The sequence below is a fragment of the Antechinus flavipes genome, chromosome 5 (assembly GCF_016432865.1).
Source record: "Antechinus flavipes isolate AdamAnt ecotype Samford, QLD, Australia chromosome 5, AdamAnt_v2, whole genome shotgun sequence".
NCBI lineage: Eukaryota > Metazoa > Chordata > Mammalia > Dasyuromorphia > Dasyuridae > Antechinus > Antechinus flavipes.
The window spans coordinates 67,440,114-67,464,794 of record NC_067402.1 but is presented as its reverse complement, the minus strand read 5'-3'; the positions used below and the strand labels follow the sequence as shown (position 1 = coordinate 67,464,794).

General features: G+C 34.6%; 1 protein-coding gene across 1 annotated transcript in view; it reads left to right on the top strand.

Moving 5' to 3' along the window:
- Positions 1-24,220, top strand: part of KIF5B (kinesin family member 5B) — a 63,070-nt gene extending 38,850 nt beyond the window's left edge. The window contains exons 16-26 of the mRNA XM_052000202.1: positions 3,893-4,081; positions 11,186-11,303; positions 12,218-12,279; positions 12,364-12,473; positions 13,082-13,183; positions 14,329-14,389; positions 14,468-14,539; positions 14,674-14,778; positions 15,931-16,147; positions 18,845-18,977; positions 21,654-24,220. Of these exons, the coding sequence (XP_051856162.1) occupies positions 3,893-4,081; positions 11,186-11,303; positions 12,218-12,279; positions 12,364-12,473; positions 13,082-13,183; positions 14,329-14,389; positions 14,468-14,539; positions 14,674-14,778; positions 15,931-16,147; positions 18,845-18,977; positions 21,654-21,660 (1,176 nt within the window). The 3' untranslated portion in view covers positions 21,661-24,220. The remainder of the gene's footprint in view (positions 1-3,892; positions 4,082-11,185; positions 11,304-12,217; positions 12,280-12,363; positions 12,474-13,081; positions 13,184-14,328; positions 14,390-14,467; positions 14,540-14,673; positions 14,779-15,930; positions 16,148-18,844; positions 18,978-21,653) is intronic.
- Positions 24,221-24,681: the final 461 nt, after the last annotated feature.

The following is a 24,681-nucleotide window of genomic DNA, read 5'->3' as shown; positions in this document are numbered from 1 at the left end:
TCTGATGTTTAATTTTTTCCCTGAGGCACTTCAGTTTCTCAATCTATTCTTCTCCCAACTGGATCATCTTATCATGTTATTTACCTTCACTCTTCTAAGTAAGGTACTTAGTAAACAGATATAAAGCACTTATTGCATGTTTGGCAACATGTTCATAGCTGGGGATAGAAATACAAATAAAAGCAAACCAGTCCTTACCCTCAAAAACAACACAATCTCATGGGGAAAGACGCCTCTCCAAAGAAGCTGAAAAGGAAACTAGGGAAGAAGGTGCCTAGTGAGGAGATATGATGGAGGGTCTAGAGAAGCCCCAGAGCAGCATGAGAAAAACTGGGCTGAGCCCCTTTCTTTCTTTTTTTTTTTTTTTAATAGCCTTTTATTTACAAGTTATATGCATGGGTAATTTTATAGCATTGACAATTGCCAAACATTTTGTTCCAATTTTTCCCCTCTTTCCCCCCACCTCATCCTCAGATGGCAGGATGACCAGTAGATGTTAAATATATTAAAAGTATAAATTAGATACACAATAAGTATACATGACTAAACCGTTATTTTGCTTTACAAAAAGAATCAGACTCTGAAATATTGTACAATTAGCCTTGAAGGAAATACAAAATGCAGGCAGGCAAGAATATAGGAATTGGGAATTCAATGTAATGGTTCTTAGTCATCTCCCAGAGTTCTTTCGCTGGGTGTAGCTGGTTCAGTTCATTACTGCTCCATTGGAACTGATTTGGTTCATCTCATTGCTGAGGATGGCCAGGTCCATCAGAATTGATCATCATATAGTATTGTTGTTGAAGTATATAAGGATCTCCTGGCCCTGCTCATTTCACTCAATATCAGTTCATGTAAGTCTCTCTAGGCCTTTCTGAAATCATTCTGCTGGTCATTTCTTACAGAACAATAATATTCCATAATATTCATATACCACAGTTTATTCAGCCATTCTCCAATTGATGGGCATCTACTCAGTTTCCATTTTCTGGCCACTACAAAGAAGGCTGCCACAAACATTCGTTGAGCCCCTTTCTTAAAGAGATCCTGGAGCTCATGGCCTTGCCTCTGTATTCAGAGGGGACTAATGAGATGGAAGTCCCAGGCAAATTCAAAGGAAAAGAGATTGCCAATCAGTATTTACTTGGCTAGCATTATTTTTCCCTTTTTAACAACCTGAAAGTTTTGACCTATTTATGATTAGAGGTAGAATTTCAGAGATTGTAGAAATCTTCCTGGAGAGTATAAAACAATGTTGAAGACCATGATTTAGAAAATACTTACTGTTGACTAAGATTTGTAAATTTGAGACGTCAGATTTTCATTATTAACAAATGTCATATTTTAAGTTAAAATATGTGTTGAAAAGATTACTTGAAAAAATTATGAGTCCCATTGACTCGCCAAAAATCACACAGATTTCAGACATAAAACCAGATGTGACTGATCTGATGTGTAGTCTTGAATATGCCCCACAGGTAAGTGAATATACCAGGAATCTTTAATCTCAACACAGGATTCTCTGGCTCCTAAAGCAGAAGGCCCAATCAGTCACATGAGAGATGTGGCTGAGGAGCCTTTGGGCCAGGGAAAGGACATGCGGTCAGCCACTAAAGGTCAGCTGGGGTTCAGCCTTGGATCCTAGTGACCCTTAAATTTACCCACTCCACAGGCACCCCTCTGAGCAGATTTGGAGTGGATTTTCACAGTTCCTGTTTAATGCTTTGGCCATTGTTGTGATCATAGTATTTAGAGAGAAGTTTAATAACTAGCATAAACCCCTCATTTTATAGATTAAAAAAAAACAACCCCAGATTGGTTCATAAACACAGAGAAGGAGGAAGCAGCAGAAATCTCTGCAGCCACCTCCCTTTTTTTTTTTCCATGAAGACTCCGAGTCTCGGGTGGTGGAAAGCCTTTCCTAAGGTCACAATTCTCAGTTGGATATTTAGACCCAGTTCCTCAGGCTCAGCTGCCACTGCCCTTTCCACTGCACTGTGCTGGCAAATAAATGTCAAGCCAGGATTAGATCCTAGGGCCTCTTGTCTCCAAATCAGTATTTTTTTCTATTGCTCCCCAATGTAAATACCCACCATTGGACTCAAATCCGTGGTCCTCACCTTGAGAGCCTTGTGTTATCATCCATAAAAAAAATAAAAATGCTCTCTAGAGTCATATATTGTTGTTAAAAAGTCATATATTTTACAGCTGTAAAGGATCTTGAGGATCTGATCCCCAGATAGCAGGCTTGTTTATTAGACTCTACTAGGTTGTAAACTTTTCTAGAACAGGCCCTGTGATTTTTCTACAGATAATGGTGGTGCTTAGTAAATAATGACTGAACAAAGAAAAGCAAATATTCAGGAGTAAAAAAGCAGCTCCAAAAGCATAGAAAAATTAATATTTTTTTCTAAATCCAAATCAAGGCTACTGATTTTAATCAGCATATGTCTCTCTTAACCAGGGGTTTTGTCACAAGAATCATGTTTTAAATGCATAAAATAAAATATATTTAAAAATCAACCAATTAAAGTGAAATAAAGATTTTTTTTTCTCCCATCTAAGGTTGCAGACATTCAAATCTATCCAAAGGCCCCTTGGGAGTTAAGAACTTCTCAATTATATGTATTTAAGAGAGTGTTTGCTTCAAAGTAAACTCCTTCCCCTTTCCCCTCTCCCCCCCAGTCTTGAGTACATGAGTTGATGTCGGTTGTTAAAGAGTTATATACCAAAGTATACCAAAAGTAATATGATCTAAAAATCCTTTTAATATTAGAATCAATCAAAAGTTCATTAATATGACAAGAAAATCTGATTTGTGATAAGTTAAAACACTATCTGGTACAGTTTTCCAGTTTTGAGCTGGGGTTTGGTGCTTGGGACACAAAAATTAACTCAATTAAGACAACCTGACATAATGATTTTTGCTATTTTAGTAGACATTTATTGAGCCTTCATCTGAGCTTTGCACTATATTCTTCTTACAAAAATTAAGTGATGTGGCTTAGATATAGTTTTTTAAAAATATATTTAGTGGTATACTCACAGCAGCCTAAACTTCCTCTTATTATTATTTATTGTCTTAGGATGTTATTGTAGCTAAAATGACTAGTTATTGAAAAATTTACTCATGGAAAAAATATATATAAAAGGCAGAACTAATGTCAGATCTTTTTCTTAACCTGTATTCATATCCTATATAACATTTTTTACAGTAGTGAAAGGAAAATTCAAGCAGGATATAGTTTGTCAATAATTCCCTACCTTTTCAAATATGAGGGCCCTTTTTTAATGTCAGACTTCATAGACCTTTACATCCTGATAATACTATTAGTTTCCTTTGAGAAAATTTATAATGACAGAATGAAAAAATTCTGTTATATGTGTGTGTGTACATGTATGCATGTGTGTACACACATATATGGAAATGTATATATTTGGATTATTCAACAATTTGCAATATATTCCACAACAAACGTACCAACTCCTGTCTCTCTCTTTTTTTTTTGCTGAGGCAGTTGGGGTTAAGTGACTTGCCCAGGGTCATACAGCTAGGAAGTGTTAAGTGTCTGAGGTCAAATTTGAACTCAAGTCCTCCTGACTTTAGAACTGGTACTCTATCCACTGCGCCACCTAGCTGCCCCCCAACTCCTGTCTCTACCTTTTCTAAAAAAAATTTAGCAATCAACCCACAAGTTAGAATTCTTTGATGCAAGCTTTGAAAGCAAAAGTTGAAAGAAATAAACTGAACCCAGATATGAACAGATTTAAGTTTAAATGTCACACAGATTTTTGCAAATATTAACTTTATTGACTACATTTTAGATTCTAATCTTCCCACTAAAATATTTTATTACAGCAATGTTCACATGAATTTACTTTTTCTTCTCAGCAACCTGAAGGAACTGGCATGATAGATGAAGAATTCACTGTTGCAAGACTATACATTAGTAAAATGAAATCAGAAGTGAAAACAATGGTAAAACGCTGCAAACAATTAGAAAGCACCCAAGCAGAAAGCAACAAAAAAATGGAAGAAAATGAAAAAGAATTAGCAGCATGTCAGCTTCGTATTTCACAAGTATGTATTATAACATGCAACTTAGAGTTCAATTGTTAAAATGTTTTTATGACTTTAATTTTAAATAAGGCTTGTTGGGGAAAACAAATTTCTATAGTTTAACTGAAGTAAAACATATTGTGATTAATTCAGAAAGAATATTCATTTTTATTTTCTCAGTGTAACATTGCATAATAATATGAGGATTCTGAATAGATTACACCTGTCACTCAGTATATTTATCCTCAGCAGGGAATTTTTCTTTTCCAAAAAGGAAATACCTACTAAGAGTAAGATATAGAAATCCTGGCTGTAAATCCCAGAATGAGAGTTGAGGAATTAGGGCCTTTTGAAAAACACAGTCATCCATTTGGGAGAATGACGAATGAATGAAATGAGATCACTTAGCGGTCTTTTTTTTTTTTTTTTTTAATAATTATAACTTTTTATTGACAGAACCCATGCCTGGGTAATTTTTTACAACATTATTCCTTGCATTCACTTCTGTTCCAACTTTTCCCCTCCCTCCCTCCATCGCCTCCCCCAGATGGCAAGCAGTCCTATATATATTAGATATGTTGCAGTAGATCCTAGATACAATATACGTGTGCAGAATCCACATAGCAGTCTTCAGGAATCTCTTTCAATTCACATCATTCCTCAGACACTTGTTATATGCAATAAACTAATACTAAACATTCTGAGGACCCAGAAAAAAATTAACAACATCTAGTTTTAAGAGTGGGAAGTGGGAATGGAATGACTACATGAACAACAAATGTAATCTGAAGAACAAATATGAGGTCAGACAGTGAGGTTTGAGAGATGGAAAAGAGTACTTGGTGCTGGGAGGATTAGGAATGGTTTTGTAGAGAAAATGACCTTTGAAAAAAAGATATTTGTTTCAGTGCTTGAAAACATGAGGGGAGACCATTCCTTCTTTGACAGTGAGGGTCAATTTGCACAGGAGATGAGAACAGGCAGGAGGATATTGGTGTAAGGCCAGCAATTTGGTTTGAGTGAAAAGAGATTCCATGATTGGAAGTGAAGTACAGTGAAGCTGAAAAATAAGTGAGAATTGGATTGTGAAGGATCTGAGATGCCAAACTTAAGAGTTTTACTTTAGTATTAGTATTACTTTAATAAGGAATAGAAACCTCTGACTGAGAACCGAAGTTTTGTGATCCCTCTTCGTCATCAGGAAATTCCCTTGGGAACAGTGTGAAGAAAATTTTAAATATAGAGCAATTGGCAACATGAAGACCTGTTTTAAGAAGCTTTTACTACTGCTGCCCTTTACCATCTCTTTTGTCCCACCCTTTCCTTTCTCCCATGTACTTTTCATGTTATTTAAATTAATCGCTTTGGATTGAGGTGAGGACAGATCTTGAGGTAGGGGACAGAGGTGAGGGAATAGAGTAATAACTAAAATTCAGAACCTGCTGCAACCAACTGGATGTTGTTCTGTTGGAATAGTAATACAGATGTCAACAAGGGTTGGTAGCCTGAGCCTGATTGACTTTGCACATAATCATGACCTTTGGGTGACTGCAAGACTGAGAAACTTCAAAATGAAAGACCTTTTAAGCCTCAGTATTTTACCTTTGACATTTTCCTTTAGCTTTGAATTTGCTGAACAGATTTCTGTCTAGCCTAGACGTGTAGTATTAAGTTGCTTCTGTGTGTGAAATCAACAGAAGAAGAAAGAAATGTTCCAAATAGTCAGTGTAAATTCAACTTTTGACCTGATGAGAATGGAAAAAATTATATTCGAAGTGTTAAAAAGTCAAAGCCATTCTTGCCTTTCAGTTTCTACAATTCTTATTTACTCATTCATGAGAAGTAACCATTTGAAAGGAGAAGGAAACTAAGTTTCAAAAAACTATTTGAATTAATGGTTTGCCATTATAGGATTACACTTTCTAAAAACAAAGCCTTCTGTGTCAGAATTGTCTATATTCTAGAGTTGTCTATTCTACAAAAGAGTAGAATGGCTTTGGGAACATTCTTAAGATAAATTGCAAAGGGTCTGACAGGAGTCGTTCTAAACAATGTTCTGAAAGTGAAAATGGACTGTGTCTAGGTATAATGCATGTCACCCAAAGCATAGTTGCCTATAAAATTGCCTATTTTCCAACAGTCCTTTAAACTATTTTAATAGAATTCTTAGAGTGAATAGTCGATTGTTTTGCTTTATTTCATATCAGAGCTGTGGGTGCCAATCTTTGAACTCTGGAACATAACCAGATTAGTTTTGATATTTTCATACTTGAGGAAGAAACAGGCTATAATAATTGGATATTTATTATAGTATAGTTGGAAATAAGTTTGTACCTAAATTGTGATTCCCTCTGAAAGCTATTTGTTAAAACTACAACACAAATGTGAAATTCTAAGACAGAATGACAAACAATGAGATACTGTACTGTGAATTGACACTAAATATTGATCCAGTCTAGTAATATTTGGTTCATTATATTGAATCTAGATGGTATTGATGATTGATTTTAATTGATACCATACAATCTTAAGTGTAATTTGAATTGTGATGCAGTTTCACATTAAAACAGATTAACTTCAGAAAAATCATGTGATACACTTTAATAAATGACTAGGATTGCTAGTCTTTAAAGTTGAAGTTTACTGATAACAAATCATGATTTTGTGACCTCCACATTCAGTTACAAGACCCCATATAGGGTTTTAAAACATAGATTAAGAAACAGGGATATATACAACCTTGTTAATACAATACCATAATTCTAAGAATTTTATTTTTGTTTGGCATATTTCTCATTTAAATTTGGTTATGAAATTTTGCATAATGTGTAAACAGATCTTTTAAATTTAAGTGATCTCTTCAACATTATCCTAGGGAACAAATGCTATGGTATATACAAGATTTGATATAGAATAGTTTTTTATCTCAACCTTAGCCCTTATCATCCCTCAGCCCTTTAAGAAAAATAACTTCTATGGTTCAAGCTACTGTAATACTCTGCCAATCTGAAACCTTAACTCTGTCCTTTTAAACAATATATGCTAATATTAACACTATTCCTTGACTAAAACTATTAAACAGAAGGAAAAAGAGTAGGAGAGAAGTCATTGTAGTATTTGAAGTCACAAGACTTGGGTTCAAATTCTGTTCCTGCCACTTACTGTGTGACTTTAGGCAAGCTCGTTAATCTTCCTCTTCTGTAAAATCAAAGTGTTAAACTAGATAGTTTCTGAGCTCTCAAAGTGCTTCAATAGAAGGCAGATTGGTGAAATAAAGGAAAATAAACTAGGAGGGATGTCTTAACGAGAATATGTGTTTAGACTCAGATATCCTGACTTTGAGGTGATTATAGAATAACCCAGATGGAGACCAACCTTCTCTTGAGTTCACATAATTTCCTGAACATTTTTATTATCTTTAGACTGCTGTTTTTCCTCACCCTCCCTAAATATCATTGTCTCCTAAAGCTTCAGTATCTCATCCCAGTAGGATGATGAAACCTATGACATCAGATTTGGATATACACAAATATCCACAGTACAAGTTCAGAGCAAAAAAAAAAAAAAAAAACACTAGGTATTCTAATGCAGGCAAACAATATGTATGCTCATAAATATCTCTGGAATTTAATGCAATGACACCAATGACTATAATGTACCTCAGAAAGGGCATAAAAGAAATGTTAGGTTGAAGTGAATGGAATAGCACTGTACATTAAGAAAATATGGTCATGTCAAGAATCCTGACTTTTAGGGAGAGATTTCAAGAAGAAGGATGAATCCCATGATTAATAAATATATATATATACACACATATATATTTTTTTTTCCTGGTATGACTAAAAGACCACTGAGATTTCTTATATTTTTGGAATAAAGATAGTCCAGAAGGGATAGGAACTTTAAACAATTAAGTTTTGAGAATATGAGAAACAGTACAAATAGTCAGCATATGCACAGGGAATTCACCAGTCAGTTTAGATCTTTAAAAGACATTGAGGGACAGCTAGATGGTACAGTGGGTAGCACATCAATCCTGGAGTCAGGAGGATCTGAGTTCAAAAATGGCCTCAAATATTTAATATTTCCTAGCAGCGTTGCCCTAGGTAGGTCACTTAGTCCCACTGCCTCAAAAAAAAAAAAAAAAAAAAAAACTTAAAAAAAGAAAAGACATTGAAAGAAGAAGAAAGAAAAAGCAGGTAATGGGATGAATGCAAAATTTGGTGAGGGGGGAGGGAGGGATCATGCAGAAATCCTGTCAGGATTGTCCAAGCTCAGAAGACAAGGTTGGGAAGTGAGGATGGGAGTGTGAGCTAAAAACAAAGTGTTCTTTAGCTGCAATTAGGAAAAAAAAGACTTAAAAGAAGGGATAGAATCACTGTTTGGGGAGAAGGGAGTGAAAATTGATGATAGAAGAAGAAAATGACCCAATTCATATTTTGTTTTCTTTATTAACAAAAATGGATTTAGAAATAATGAATTTAGAAGTGTAAAAGGAAAAAAAAAAAAAGAATAACAGGGACCTAAAACCCAAAATACTATAAGTAAGAAAATAAAGTAGCAAGATACCTTTAATGTTCTTCCAACCCAAATGAAGACTTTCAGGATCTGAAAGAACTGCAGGTGGAATTGCTGAGCTACTTTAGGTAATTGTTGAAAGGCCAAAAAGATGAGTAGTTTTGAGAAGGATTTCAAAAATTAAGAGATTGAAGTTTATAAATTCCAGGATAGTGAATTTTGCTCCAATTTTTAGCAAAATCTTAAACATTGGGGCAGCTAGGTGGCACAGTGGGTAGAGCATCAGCCCTGAAGTCAGGAGGACCTTAGTTCAAATCAGGCCTCAGACACTTAACATTCCTAGCTGTGTGACCCTCGGCAAGTCATTTGACCCCAATTGCCTCAGCTAAAAAAAAAAAAAAAAAAATCTTAAACATCTTAACAAATGGATGGTTAATGAACCTCTTGAAAGAGAAGTTATTATGGAGCCTGCATGATTATGTCTTGCTAACCTTTTTTCCCTTTTTTCTAGAATAGTTGCTAAACAGGTGGATGAGAGGAATGTCACAAGATCTAGTTTTCTTGCTATTCTTTTTATTTAGACTTGTTTCCCCCCACCCTCCCACCCCATCCCCCAGGCAACTGAGGTTAAGTTTACTTGAACAGCTAAGAAGTGTTAAGTGTGTGAGGTCAGATTTGAACCTCCTTGACTTTAGGGCTGGTGCTCTATCCACTGCGCTACCTCACTGCCTCTTGTAATGCTATTCTTGTGGAAAACTTGGGAAATAAAAGTGAAATAGAAATACAATTAGGAGGATACAAAATTGGTTCTAAAGATACAGTCAGGATGGTTAATCAATAATATAGTTTGCTGTCAGTTTGGAAGATCTCCAGCAGCAGGATCTAGGAATTTGTGCTTGATCCTGTGCTTTTTAACATTTTAATCAGTGACTTGGATATTGGTATACATGGCACTTTTATCAAATTTGCAACTGACATGAAGATAGGAGAAATTCCTAACAGTGAATGACTGAGATTGAAAAAGATTTTGACAGACTAAATTGAATAAGATGAAATTTGGTAAATAAATGGAAAGTTTTACATTTGTTAAAAAAAATCAACTTCACAAGTGTATGATGATAAGGGTTGGCTCGACAACCACAGAGGGTCAAAAAAGAACTGGGATTTTTAATGAACCAACAATCTCAATGTGCTTCAACATTGTGAATGGTAACCATAAAAACAATTCTGTTCTCTAATACCAAAGGTATACTCCTCAAGAATAACAGATAAGAATGCCACTTTATTTTGTGCTGGTCACAATAGAATAATCACTTCTAAGTACCACGGTATAGAAATGACAGGGATAAGCCGAGTATCATTTAGAAAAGGGCATTTGGGCCATATTAGGATCATTTGAAACACCCTGAAATAGAAGTGACTATGAGTGGGGGAAGAGGGAGAAGCAGACTGTGGACCGTGCTTTCTGTTGTAGAGCTCTTTTCTGAAAAGGGCTGAGATTTGTTCCTCTTGGCCCCCAAGGGCAGAACGGTGAGTGGAAGCCGCAGAGGCACATTTAGGCTAGATGTCAGGAAAAGCTTTCTAGTAATTCACTTGTCTTCACTTGTGCACATGTGGATTTCCCTTTTTATTAAAGGCTGGAAGTATTTGCTGCAATAGGCTGTACAGGTCTAGATGGTCATAGAGGTTCTAACTCTGAAGTTCTGTCATTCTGATGCAGGCAGTAGTAGGGCACAGGTTGAAGATGGGAATAACAGAACAGATGACTAAAAGGAGCAAGGAAACATTTGGGAGGTTGGCAAAATTTATAAAATAGGAAGGAAGGAAAAAAGCAATTCAAAATTTTAAAGTTGATAACCATTTCAGTAAAGTTGTGCTCTGGTCATCAACAAGAGATATTAGGGAAAGAGATTTGAACTATGTGAAGAAGATTTGAAATAGTTGCTTTAATATTAAATCTGCTGCAAATAATAGTTGAAATCTTAATGTGTCCATTTTCGTATTTTTGTTGAACAGAATGCTTAGGGATAAAGAGGGGTTTTGGAGAACATAGCAAACTGGTAAAATTAATATCCAGTAATGTGGAGCCATTGTCAGGAAATTATGCTCTAATGTAGAGTGACTTTCTAGGAATAGAATCTGTAAGACAGACAGGAAAAAATATATGGTGTAGTAAAATGGGGAAAAACATAAAAATATACCATTATTGCCCTCCAACTCTATTGCTTTTCCAGATAACACACTGGGTAAGTTCTTAAAGACTTAAAATTTAGGACTTAACTGTGTAGTTTACCACATATCTCTATTCTTAACTTTTTATTTTAAAAAGCTTTTGTTATCTCTTGTTACCTTGTTACCCTTGCCCACGATGAACAATCAAAAAGAAGAAAAAGGAATGCCTTCAACAACAAATATGAATAGCCCAGCAACACAAAATTCTTTCATTGACCATATCCAAAAAAAGTATGTCTTTTTATTTTATCATATAGTTGAAGACCTTAATTGCCAGGACTTTGATTTTTTTTTTTTTAAGATTCTTTTGCTATCTAAGTGGTTAAGATTTTTCCCCCCACATCAAGTCATTCCAAATCTATTTTATTTTGAAAGCATGAAGCAAAAATCAAGTCATTGACTGAATACCTTCAGAATGTTGAGCAAAAGAAAAGGCAGTTGGAGGAATCTGTGGACTCCCTTAATGAAGAATTAGTACAGCTACGAGCACAAGGTATGTTCCTTATTATCCAGTGGATATGTTTCTTACATTTTGAATTATACATATGTATTTTGGGGTTATTCCCTTCATATTAATAAACCGAAGCTCCAGTATCCTTTTCAGTCACCTTTGAATTTTGGCTAGCCACTCTTAAATTGCCTTTGTTTTCACTGCCAGATTAGTGATTTTGATTTTTGTAGTATTAGCTTTTCAGAAATCATCCATGCTAATGCTACCTTTTAGCCAACTTTTATTTTTACTAATGGAAGATAGTAGCTATGGAGACTTGGGTTTTTTAAATTACATTTTTGGGGCAGCTAGATGGCACAGTGGATAGAGCACCAACCCTGAAGTCAGGAGTCTGGACCTGAGTTCAAATCTGGCCTCAGACACTTAATACTTCATAGCTGTGTGACCCTGGGCAAGTCAACTTAACCAATTGCCTGGGGGGGGTGGGGAGGGAGAAATTACATTTTAATAGGTATATGACTGATCTGGGAGATTACTTCATATATAATAACAAAATCACATTAAAGATCTGTATCATAAGGAATTGTAAATTGCCCAGTTTTCCATGAGTCTTTCGGTCATATCTGTGCTAAAGGCCTACTACTGCATTCTAGGAATAAATAATTCTCAGTCAATCTGTTAGGAAGTATCATTCTAAATAGAGCTGTGCCCTCTCAGCCTTCTCAGGAGCAGGAAAGAAACTAAATGTTTAAATTTCAAGGGACTTTGTATGTAACAAAAAATAAAGTAATTCATTATATCAACAAAGATTGAGGTTTGTTGCTAACTGTTTACATGTACTTTGAGGCAAGATTTGCAGTTTGGGAGTTTACTGAATTATTGCTGCAGAAAAAATGGGTCATATTTTTGTAATCTGTACTAGAAATTTTCAATTCTTTTCTTTATTCTCTGCCCAGAGAAAGTCCATGAAATGGAAAAGGAGCATTTAAATAAGGTTCAGACTGCAAATGAAGTTAAGGTAAGTTAATCTTTATGTCGTATTCTTAATTTTTACTACATCACAATGTTCATTTTTAACCATTTTTTTAAAACTCTGTTTTAGCAAGCTGTTGAACAACAGATACAAAGCCATAGAGAAACTCATCAAAAACAAATTAGTAGTCTGAGAGATGAAGTTGATGCTAAAGAAAAGCTTATTACTGATCTGCAAGAGTAAGTATTTGATTTTTTATTTTAATGTATTTGCTTACATATTTACAGGTTAGCTTCAATGAAAGTATATTTAGAGAGATTCAGTGGGGAAAAGTAGGATAATCTTTATACAAACAGATAGATATAGGTAGCTATAATTTATCCTTTGAATTTTGAAGTTATTACACACGTACAAATCAAAACTTCAGGTAGTATATTTTCCTGAACAATACACATTTGCATAATTTTTAGTTATGATTGAAACATCATAATCTCTGAGAGAAAAATTTTGAAGCTTTTTTTTTTAATTGAAGTGGTGGAATGTCCTAAGGTTTTGGTTTGGGTTTTTTTTTTTAATAAGTTTTAAGAAAAAAACCTGGGACAATGTAAATTTTAAAAAAATAAATTGAAGTTGCAAAACAAGCAGTAGTCAAGTATGTGAAAACTATTGTCCTTATATTTTACTATTTATGCATATAAACAGTATTAGGTATGTCCAAAAGTTCAGTTTTATGAATGATAATAAGAGAAATCTAGTTTAGATACTAGGAAAAACTTGACTGTGAAACTTTGAAGTCTTTAATATATTTTATAAAACTAATATTACTTATGCCCTTTTTTTCCAATAGCCAAAATCAGAAAATGATGCTAGAACAGGAACGCCTGAGAGTTGAACATGAGAAGTTGAAAGCCACAGATCAAGAAAAAAGCAGGAAACTACACGAACTTACGTGAGTGAGAACTTTAGCAAGGCCTAAAATAGGAGACTGAACTGGAGTAATGAGGAGAACCTGGGTCTAGCATCAGGCTGCAGGCAAATGGAGGTCCACAGGCAGGTGGAATTTGTCTTCACTAATACAACTAATAAGCAAAATGGACCTGCTCCCTCTGCCTGCAGATGCCATTGTGTAGCAGACTATGTCAGATGTGAATCATTAAGCAGAGATATTCTTGTTTATTTAACAGGAGTCCTCAAACTTTTTAAATAGGGGGCCAGTTCACTGTCCCTCAGACTGTTGGAGGGCCTTTTGTAAAAACAAAAACTTTGTTTTGTGGGCCTTTAAATAAAGAAACTTCATAGCCCTGGGTGAGGGGAATAAACATCCTCAGCTGCTGTATCTGGTCTGTGGGCCATAGTTTGAGGACCCCTGATTTAACAATTCACTGGGTAGCAGGTAGAGTAAATGCTTGAAAACAGTTTATGATCTGGAAAGTTCACATAACTAACTACAGTTTGCTTCTGTATTTTATAAAAAAACAGACTAGCTGCTATCAGAGATTTAATGTAAAAGCAGCTTCTAGAATATGTTATAAAGAAAGACCCAGTCCTGATCACCCAACTGTGACTAGTCACAATAACTACCCAAAAGCCTGAAAGATCTTGGAGTGTTTTTCTGATCAAAAGAAACTTCAATTTATATACATGGTTATGGTTTTGCCACAAAATGTATTTATCATAGTCTAATTCTCCAATAATTTAATAACTGCAACTCACAACCATCTCATTCCACAGCCATCATTTTGATTAACTCAAGTTAATCAACTTAACTTAGTGCCAATTATTGGCTGTTTTTAATTCACTACTTCAAACAAACAATTTTACCTCTCTCCAACATTGAAGAATTGCACTTTATTTGGAAATAATGTTCCATATATCCCAGAAGAGCCTTGAACATCAAACAAATTATATTGTTAAACTGTAACCTTTTAACTAAACTTTCTTATTACCCCTATCTGTCTAGTCTCTACTGGATGAAAGTTTTTTTTTCCCCTTTCCCTGTTACATAAAGACAGATTTTATTGAACCAGAAGAGAAAACTGGCACATATACATGCATATGTATATATATGTATATTTTTTTATTCCTTATTTTTAGTGTTATGCAAGACAGACGAGAGCAAGCTAGGCAAGACCTGAAGGGTTTAGAAGAGACTGTGGTAAGAGAATATAAAATTTTGGATTTTACACTTATCCTAAATATGAAATATTAAGTTATAAAAAATTTTTCATTCAAGGCAAAAGAACTTCAGACTTTACACAACCTTCGGAAGCTCTTTGTTCAAGACCTAGCCACAAGAGTTAAAAAGGTAATTTAAGATCATTGAGATTCTTGTAATGGTCATTTAACTTTTATCTATAAATAAACCTTTGGTTTCTTTAGTTATCTGAAATAGTTACATAGTTTAAATATTGAAGTGATTCATTATCTTTTTGTTCTCAGAGTGCAGAGATTGATTCTGATGATACTGGAGGTAGTGCCGCCCAAAAGCAGAAGATCTCCTTTCTTGAGAATAATCTTGAGCAGCTCACAAAAGTGCACAAACAGGTAATAAAATGGAGATAGAATGATTTGTAGAAATGCCAATTACTTGGAAGGCTATTTTAATTTTGTCTCTCAGAGCAGCTAAGTGGCACAGTGGATAGAGCACCACCCCAAAGTCAGGAGGACCTGAGTTCAAATACAGCCTCAGACACTTAACACTTCCTGGCTGTGTGACCCTGGGCAAGTCACTTAACTCCAGTTGCCTCAGCAAAAAATGAATGAATGAATGAAGAAAGAAAAAGAAAAAAAATTTCATTCTCTCTCTCATTCACAGGGTTTCCAGTCCCTGTGGTCTAGAATTCCATATGAGACATTTTAGACTCGTAAGACTTTCTATTAACTACAGCATATAAACAGACTCCAAAAAACTTTAGAGGATTTTAGGAGGGAAGAAGAGGCTAATGGGTAGTGATCTTTTATTAGGAATCTCTCTCATGAAAGTAGACTACTAAAATATAATTGCAAAGTTTTGGGAGTTTAACTAGCACTGATGGATCCTCCAGTCTGAGTTCCCCTTCCCCTGTCTCAACTCCTAGTTCCTTGATCAATAAAGTAAATTTTACCAAGATATTTAGTTCCTTAGTAAAAGTGTAAATTGAATGAGATCATTTTAATTAATAAAGCAAACATCATTTATATGTGTCACTTGAAATCATTTTTGCTAGATTTTTTTTCTTTTAAACCTGACCTATAATTTCATTGGTCTGGGGACTATCCATTGAAGCCAAGCTGTACCTGCTTAGCTACCCAGTCTTGAGAGAATAGCATGGCCTTGAACCCCAGTAGTCTGAGAGACTTGACCCTAGTCACACAGAGTGTGTCCCAGGCCTCAGCTAAAGCCAGCTCTTTGTCCCCTTTATTTTCTCTCTATTTTATATTGTGGATAAATGAGTGTTTGAGTTCAGGTGAGTAGAAAAAATTCATCAGCAAGTGACAGATCTGGGATTTCAGGTCGGGTCTTCAGACCCCATTGCCAAAGTGCTCTTCCTTCTACACCTGCATCTACGCTGGGCCCGTACCCATTTTCCCTTTCTCTCAAGAAAGAGCAGGATCAGGTTGTATGTATTAAAAACAAAAATGCCAGAAGATAGAAGATATTTACCTTTTAAGTGAAATGTGGTTTATAGTCTAATACTCACTTTGATTTACCCTTAGTTGGTACGTGATAATGCAGATCTTCGCTGTGAGCTTCCAAAATTGGAAAAACGACTTAGAGCTACAGCTGAGAGAGTCAAAGCTTTGGAGTCTGCTCTGAAAGAAGCCAAAGAAAATGCCTCTCGGGATCGTAAACGGTATCAGCAAGAAGTTGATCGGATTAAGGAAGCAGTCAGGTCAAAGAACATGGCCAGGAGGGGACATTCTGCACAGATTGGTTAGTAGAACAAGGAAGTTTTTTTAACTCTCTTTTTAAACCAAATAACTTTCATTTAGATAGATGATAACCTGATGTATTTTAGATATGCTATGTGTGCTCTTAAACTACATGAGAGAGATTTTTAAGACTTTTAACTTAATCTTCAAATATTACCCAAAGGGCTTTTCCATTTACAAGCATAAATAGCATCTCTCTATGCTTATAGTCTTTGGTCACAGAACACTATGTAGTAAATATAAAAAACTACAAAGCAAAACCAGAAATTCTAGAACTTTCTAATACTGCTTAGAATATTAAATGACAAAAGTGGAGCCAAATGCAGTTTCAGATAATTTTATTCTCATATCTCTATGATCTTCTTATAGAAATAAATTTCTGCTTGTCAGCATGAAAAAAATTTTTTTAATAATTGGTTAAATCAGTATTTTGTTGATGTTGCTAAATGGTTCTTGAATTTTCTAAGAACAATTTGAATGAAAAGAAATCAAAATATGTTTATTTGATGGTTTGTGAATTTTGTAATGCTTTCCCCTCACAGTCTATATTTATATATAAAATCAATGAATTGGATTTATAATTTCATCAGTTTGGAAATTCCCCTCAAAGTACCATAATTGAAATCTATCTCTGCCTTTTCCTACCATGTGATTTTTGTCTACTTTCTCATATACTCCTCTCTGGAGAATCTCTCTAGCTTGATGAAGGACTTTCTTTAACTCTTATAATAGGGGAAAGTACAACTTTCAAGCTGTCATTTTATTTTTTGTTCATCACCCTTGTTAATGATATCTCACTTTTTTTTTTACTTTAAAAAATTTTTTTTCTCACTTAGCAAATATTTAATTGTTTCTCCTTCTATTGGAAGAAGGAAAATAAAAACAAAATCCTTATAACAAATAAGCATAAAACATCAAAACAGATTCCCATATTGGCCATGTCCAAAAATGTGTATTTTATTCTTCCTTTAGTTCGTCATTTCTTCAGGCCTCTTTTATGACAGGAATTCATATGGCTTTTTTTTTTTCATAACTATCAGTAAATGGACTTTAAGCTACACCATAACATAAATAAATTTGCTATTCAAAAGCAGGATATTTGGAAGTATGTTCTACCAAACAATGACTTCTGTGAGTTAAGGATTAATATTAAAAGTAAGAGCCTTTTGTGGACCTTCTGAGTATCCTAGAGACATAGACACAGAGTTTGTGAATTTTGTAATGCTAATTATTCTCCCCCCTCCCCAAAACTTTCATAAATACTTCTTAAGTGAGAGGAATCCTACCCTTCTCCATAAACTTTGTAATCACGCAGAGACTATCTCATTATGGTCTCTAATCTTAGGGAAATGAGACATAGCTCCCACAAAATGGGGGTCTGCTGCCTCTAAATCACATAATCATTTAAGAGAGTGAGTGGAAAAGAGGGTCCACTTTATAACTTCAAAACAAGTTTCAAGTGCAGGAAACAGAAAGAACCTAGCAGAGAGAAAATGAAAAAGGGAAAAAAACAGTGCAGTGTCCTGTGAAGCTGGGGAAGGTGAACATTTTCCAGAGGAGGCTGCCAGGACCAGAGAGAACAGGTCTGAAAACAGGGCCTTGGGCTTGAGAGTCAAGACACACCATTTTTGAAGATGTGGTTTTAGTAAAGGTAGCAGAGTTCCGTTGCCAGGGGCTAAGCATGGGTGGCAGGAAGGATGGCTTCAGGACAACTTATTTGTGCTTTCAGATTCATTTATCTATCTATTTAATGCCTTATCCATTCTACAACTTTGGTGAACTACTGAATTTAGAGGAGTAGAATCAATCCCAAAGAGAAATGAGACTGCTAAACCATTCTTAAGGATACTTGTGAGCTCCACGTTGACTTAGAAAACCACACACTCAGGGTTCTGTTTTATTTTTATTAAATATTTCCACAGTTATATTTTAATCTGGTTCGTGTAGCATGCTGAAGTGTTACTTCTACAGCAGAATATTTTAGATTGTATTTAGTTACTTTTTTTATCATCAGTTAATAACCTGCCCATAATTACCATTATTAGGGAAAAGCTCTAAATGGTATATATTCCTCCTCTAAAATAATCTCATCATTCCCTTAGTAAAACAGTATTAAGTGCTTGTTATGTACTAGGTACTGGAAATACAGAACAAATAAATGTCTCTTACCTCTCAAGGAGCAAGATACACCTGGCTTAAGGAAATGGGTTAGGATGTGGACTAGAAAAGGTGACTTCCTCATCTCCAGCTCCAAAGCCTTATATAAACTGAACATTTAATGGAGCAAAAGTCAAAGCAGCTTTAAGTGGAAGCCCAGGAACCTCTGTCCAGAGGCCTCAACAAAATGAATTGTTATTACTCCAGTACTTTAAGGAGCTATGGTTTCAACTGTGTGGGTTCAAATGTTGAAACTGATGCTAGAGATTTTGAGTTAGTGTTAGTGTATGTTTAGAATCTAAAATAGTGTGTAGGTAAATGTAAAACGCTTATCTGATTCTTGTTTTAATTCAGGGCATTTTTTGATAAAATAGTAGAATTCTTTTTCCCCCCAGCTTTGTATCATTAAAGACATGGACCACTATAAAAAAGGAGATGTTGTAAAATATACTGATGAAGAAAAAAAAAAACATAATGATTTAATTGCTTGAAAAAAATTGTGATAAATAGTATTCAAAAGTCATTCTTTACTTTTATTTAGCTAAGCCCATCCGTCCTGGACAGCATCCAGCTGCTTCTCCAACTCATCCAAGTGCAATTCGTGGGGGAGGCGCATTTACTCAGAATAGCCAACCTGTGGCAGTTCGTGGTGGTGGAGGCAGACAAGATAAAGTGTAAGCATTTGTACTTGTAAATTTTCTAATTATTTTTATACTGTGCCCATTTGGGGATCAAAGAAGAATAGAAAAATTTAATTGAGATACTTAATTTTGAAATGTTTCCATAACTTTTGGAACCCCTATTAGAATCACAATTCCTAAGTAAATTCTAATTTTTGATACAGCATACATGTGCTATAGAAATTATTTTCAAAAAATTTTTAATGTTACATATAATTTTGACTTAGACTTGGTTAGGTAATCAGGAATTAAATGTTAATTTAGTGATTATCTGAAATAATGCAAAGATCAGAGGGCAGGAGAAAACATTTCATGATGACCAATTACTTGTGATATTTAAAAATCCATAGTCTGTCATTGAAGACCTTCATGGACCCAGCAAGAAGGGACCCCCTCTTTCTTCACGTCTTTCATAGAGTCTCTGTTAGACAGCTAATATCCTGTGACTTTTCTTAGTTATTTGTCTGCAGTTTTAGACTCCTTTACTAGATTAAGTAGTCCTCAAAGGGAATGCTGTCTTCTCTGATCTTTTCTCCAAAACCCACTCCTCATTTTGATTTTCCCCTTTCCATTTCCAGCATCTCTTAGATGGACTCTTTGTTCCCACTGCTCTCCCTTCACAGAAGCTGTCTTCACATCGGAATATTTACAGTAATCTCTATTCTAGTCTTCTTTCCCTTAAGTTATCCTTCATTCCGATGATAGAAATGATTTATATATGAAGAGAAGTAGCCATCTCTCCTCTTTTCACAACTCTTCAGTGGTCTTCTAGTGCCTGCCTTCAAAGCCTTTTCCATTATGGGAAATTCCCTACTTTTCCAGCCTCATCTTACACTATTTCACTATGTGTGTTTCACTTCCCCCAAACTCAACTGTTTACTACCTCCCCTAAAGCTCTCATAAGTTTCTGAATCCAGGCTTTTATTCAAAAATCACATTCTCCCTCTGCAACCCTTCTTGTTGGACCTTACATAGGATATAATCTGTCATGCTTATGCCTCATTTGGTGTTACTACAAATGTTTCATATGATGTTATAGCCCCTTATTAAGTTGTGAGGTCACTGAGAGCAGCAATTGCATTTTATTTTACCTACCACCAGAACCTGGTGCTGTGTTGTGTACATATTAATCACTTACTGGTTTGATTTCCATGAGGAAACAAAACAAAATGGTATGGAGATTCGTCCATTTAGAAAAGTCAAAGAATTTGAGCTGAACAGGATCTTTGAAATCATTTAGTCTCTTATAAAATAATAAACTGAGGCCCAGATATGTTAATTAACTTGCCCAGAATCATACATTTTTAAATGATGTTCAGTATCATTAGTGGTCTCCTGACTTCCCACCCAGTATTTTCTGCTCTATAATACCATCATAATCTTTTTAAAAATTATTATTGTTATCACCAAATATGTTGTGAATGCTTCAAAAAAGTGTTATTTCATTTTGATGACTCCCATCGTTATCAGTCATAATCCCTCCAGTGAGTGGCTAGCTTTCCGGGCAGAAAAATTCAGCATAGATCTCCCTATGCCCCACAGAGACCTCAAGGCAGGAGTCATATCGGGAAGCCTCACTTGGCTTGCATAGAAGGAAGGATTGGAAGAATTAAGCATTTAAACAATCCTGATAATTGTTTTACTGGTTCCAATTATAGACCAATTTTGGATGAGCTACATGCTACTTTAGATTGTTTATAATTTCTTGTTTGACTAGGAAGCTTTGGAGGTGCTTGCATTAAAAATAGCCATCAGTTTTTAATAATGGATTTTTATGGTGGCTATCACACATAAACTGAACTGTTCCTTCTCAAGAACATGAAAGAAGACAATATTGTGCTAAATTAGCCTCAATTTTGAACTTCTGGTGCAGTGTAATAGTAATTTTGCCACATGAGGGAGATAGAACCTTCCCTATACTTTAGCTGTTTTGGCATACTTGAAGCTGTTCTAAAATACTGAGTTCATTTTATTGTTTATTCTTTATAGTAGAAACACCTCCTCCCCCTTTTCTATCCCAGCCTAAAGAATAGCTAGATAGAAACAGTGTGAAAGTTTTTGTAGAGTAATCTGAGATTGTCTTATCTTAAAAATGTTGGTATGAGTGGAGCAGTTCAGACTCTTTCCTTGTACTAGAAAAAAAATTCAAAATCCCACTGGCAATCATTGTTATTATTACCGATTCTATTATTGCTAAGTTATCTTAGTACTTCTCCCTGAATAAGAAACCCTGAAGCACCCCCTAGAATGGTGCTTCAACCTTTATGAGGGTCTCATTCCTTTGTCTTTCTCGTCTTTTTTCCTCATTCCATTTTCCTCTTTTGCTCTTTTTGCATTCTCTACCATTATGTTTGCCAACACACTCAAAACGATTTTTTATTCTTTCTAGATGTTGTAAAGACTAAAAGAGTCATTAGCCTTTCTTAGCTTATTTTGTTTCCCTTTCCAGAATGATTAATTGGTGGCAAATAAAAGAAGTCTTTTTTTTTTTTTTTTAAGTTTGGTGAATAAGGTGGTTGTCATAGCTTTAAAAAAAAAATTATATTATTAGATAAATTTTAATCTGGCTGTTTCAAAATTCTATTGCCTCACTTCATAGTTATATTGGAAAATTCAGAATTATCTATAAATTGAAATACTAATTTTTCTTTGCTTTTTTTTCTTTTTCAGCTGTTGAAGATGATATGTTGTCAAGCAGAGAGAAAGCCTCATTCCATGACTATAATCTCTCCCCCTGCAGGGATTATAGGATTATAACTTTTTTTAAATGTATAAATTATACCTGGCCTGTACAGCTATTTCCCACTCAACTCATCTTGCAAATTCTGCTGATTCTCAACACAACTAGAGTGCAATTTTGGCGTCTTGGAAAATTGACGTGTAATTTCAGCGTGTAGCCCTGTTCATGACACGATTTGTCTTTCATGTCTTAAATTTAGTCTGCACTGTGCCAAGTTGAATGTACTCTACAGGTTTAAAGAAGATTTTAGTTTGTTACCTTCCTTTTGTGTGTGTTTTCTTGCTTTAGGGAACATGGAACAAGGTTGGAGTTTAGATTTGATATTTAAGTTTTACCACTTAGAACACTATGTGTCCCATTCTGTATATCAGGGCAGCACTTAAAGACTCCTGAGAATGACATCAGGGCTACATTTTGTTGTCTGGTTTCTGAAGTGTGCTTCTGAGAATCATTTGGGCACAAAAATCTTGAAACTGCATAACTCAACATTTCAGTTTCAACCAGGCTGCTTAACTGTTAAGCTGATGAAATGCCTGTTGCTGGGTTATTTTTAGTTAAATACTATATATTAACAAGTAAACTTAAGTTTACACAAGAAAATTGGTTTGGCAAAGGAACATTTTTATGTGTTGTTCCTAATACTATACACAATATAGTTTGATGGGGTGAAATTATCTTGCTTCATTCCAGTTAACCTACTAGCTAGCACAGAAATCTGACAGTTAATTTATCATCTCTAACATAGAAAAAGGAACTAGAAGGGTCTAGAACTAAATTTAATTTCTCATTCTCACATTATCAGTACTATATCAGTGACCTAAATTTAGCCTTTGGAAATTGAGAAAATGTGAAGTAGCTTAAAGAGCTAGAAAATTAAGTAAAACACACTGATACATATTAAATAGGAATTAGTTCATTTTGGTCACCCATCCTTGAGGTGTGTTTTAAAACTGTTCTACATTGAGTTGTACACTATAATTTATTTCTGGTTTAGTCTAGAAATATTGGGATGTTTTACTCCAAACCTTTTATATTAAATGAATCTTTTCTTTTTTGCCTTGTTTGCAAGAGTCACTAGTATATTCATGAAATAAAATGATTTCTTTTGTTGGCTTTAGTCCATGATTTTGTAATTAGATCTAGACTTTTTACATATTACTCCCCATTCTTTCTCAGAGGATTGAAATGAATCAGCAATTTAATTTAGAGAGTAATATCAATGATATGGAAAAAAGATCTCAAATCTTTGCTTTTTCTAGGGCTTTTAGCAGAATTTAGGGGAAAAGAGTCAGGGTTTGGGAGCTATGCATCAGATAGTATAGGTACTCTAAAGTTCTTTATTAGGAGGTTGGTGGCAAAAATAACTTTTTAGAGAAGTTTTATATACAAATGTTTGTATTTTGAAATTTGGAGCCATTGTCAGAAGTTTCAGACCCTAATTGGCTTATTTTTCTATTTCCTTAACTACTGTAATTTCCACTTTTTGTAATAATTTTGATTTAAAGGGTGAATTTATTTATTTATTTTTTTATTAGCAGCCAGAAATCCTTGCTGTTGCAGTGTGTAGCCCTCGAGGCGGTTATTTTGCCTTTAGGATTGATTGAAAAAGAAGCACTCCATTATTCAAGATGAAATTTTTGTGTGCAGCAAGATAAGCAATTTTACTAAGGAAAAAGAAAATCCTGCAGCATTTGTGATGAAGACAAGAGTTTTCTAAATGAAAACACCTTTGTCATTGCCTGCCTAGTGGGTGCATATGCTTAGACATTTGTATTTCACTTCTGACTGATAACTGGTTTCTTTGGAAATACACATAAATGAAGCAGATTTTTTTCTCTTTTGTCTGTATATGGTAGTTTCATTCCTGTAAGTAAAGTATCATGGGTATTGGTGCTGAGCATTGCTGTGTAACAGTGCAATCGTAACTAGCATGTAGCTCAAAATATACATTACCTTTTTATATCTTAATAATTTTTTAATTTCTAATTTTAAACCTTTTGCAAAGTTTACCAAGAATTACATCTAAATTTTTAAAAAGGAACTGCTCTTTGGTTCTCCTATAGTAGGTCAATGGAACAGAACATTTACTCTTTGTCAATGAACATTTTCAGTTTCTAATAGGACCCTGATGCAATGCTTTTCCAATTTGCAGTATCCCTTTTTTGGAGTGGATTTTATTTTTATGTTCCTCTGAATCGTCTTGTTAAATGGTTTAGAAGAAAAACTCATTGAAATAAAAGAATAATATTTATTCATGGTGATCAATTAAATTATTTGCCTAATTTAAAATTACTGACTCACTACTGTGTATAACTCTAAATTTGACATGAGATGACATAAGAGTCTGATTCTACCTGTGGAATACATTGGCTTATTTTCAGTGCGTGAAGATACATTCAAAGATAATTGGTTTGGGGAAGACGCCATATAGTTTTAATTTAACCTGCATGCTGTAAATGTATTTGTGTTTAAATAAAGAGAGAAAAAGACACTGAAATTTGGTGACGTTATTAAAACTTTGAAACAGATATTCTTGTTTTGTTTTAGTGAGATCAAGTTCCTTTTCATATTGGCATGTTAGCAGTTATATACATTAAGTATCTTTATATTCATTTTCTAAAATTTTATTGTAGACTTTATGGGTAGCACATGTTAAATATCTTTAGTGTCAGGAATTATTAGCTAGAAATGGATTATGCCATTAAATTTTCATGTTTTCAGTTGACATTGTAAAGTTTCATTTGGGCTTAACAACTTACTTTATTGAATTTCAAGTTTAAATATGGCCTGAAATTTTTGAGATCATTAATGGACATACAGAACCAACAGACACCAAATTTTAAAAGAGAAACTTGGTTTCTTCCTCTAAACTACCTTGTCTTTACCTAGAAAAATAGTGACAGTGATAAGATAGTGACAAGAAGGATAATTTTTATACGTTTTAGGTACTCAATGCCA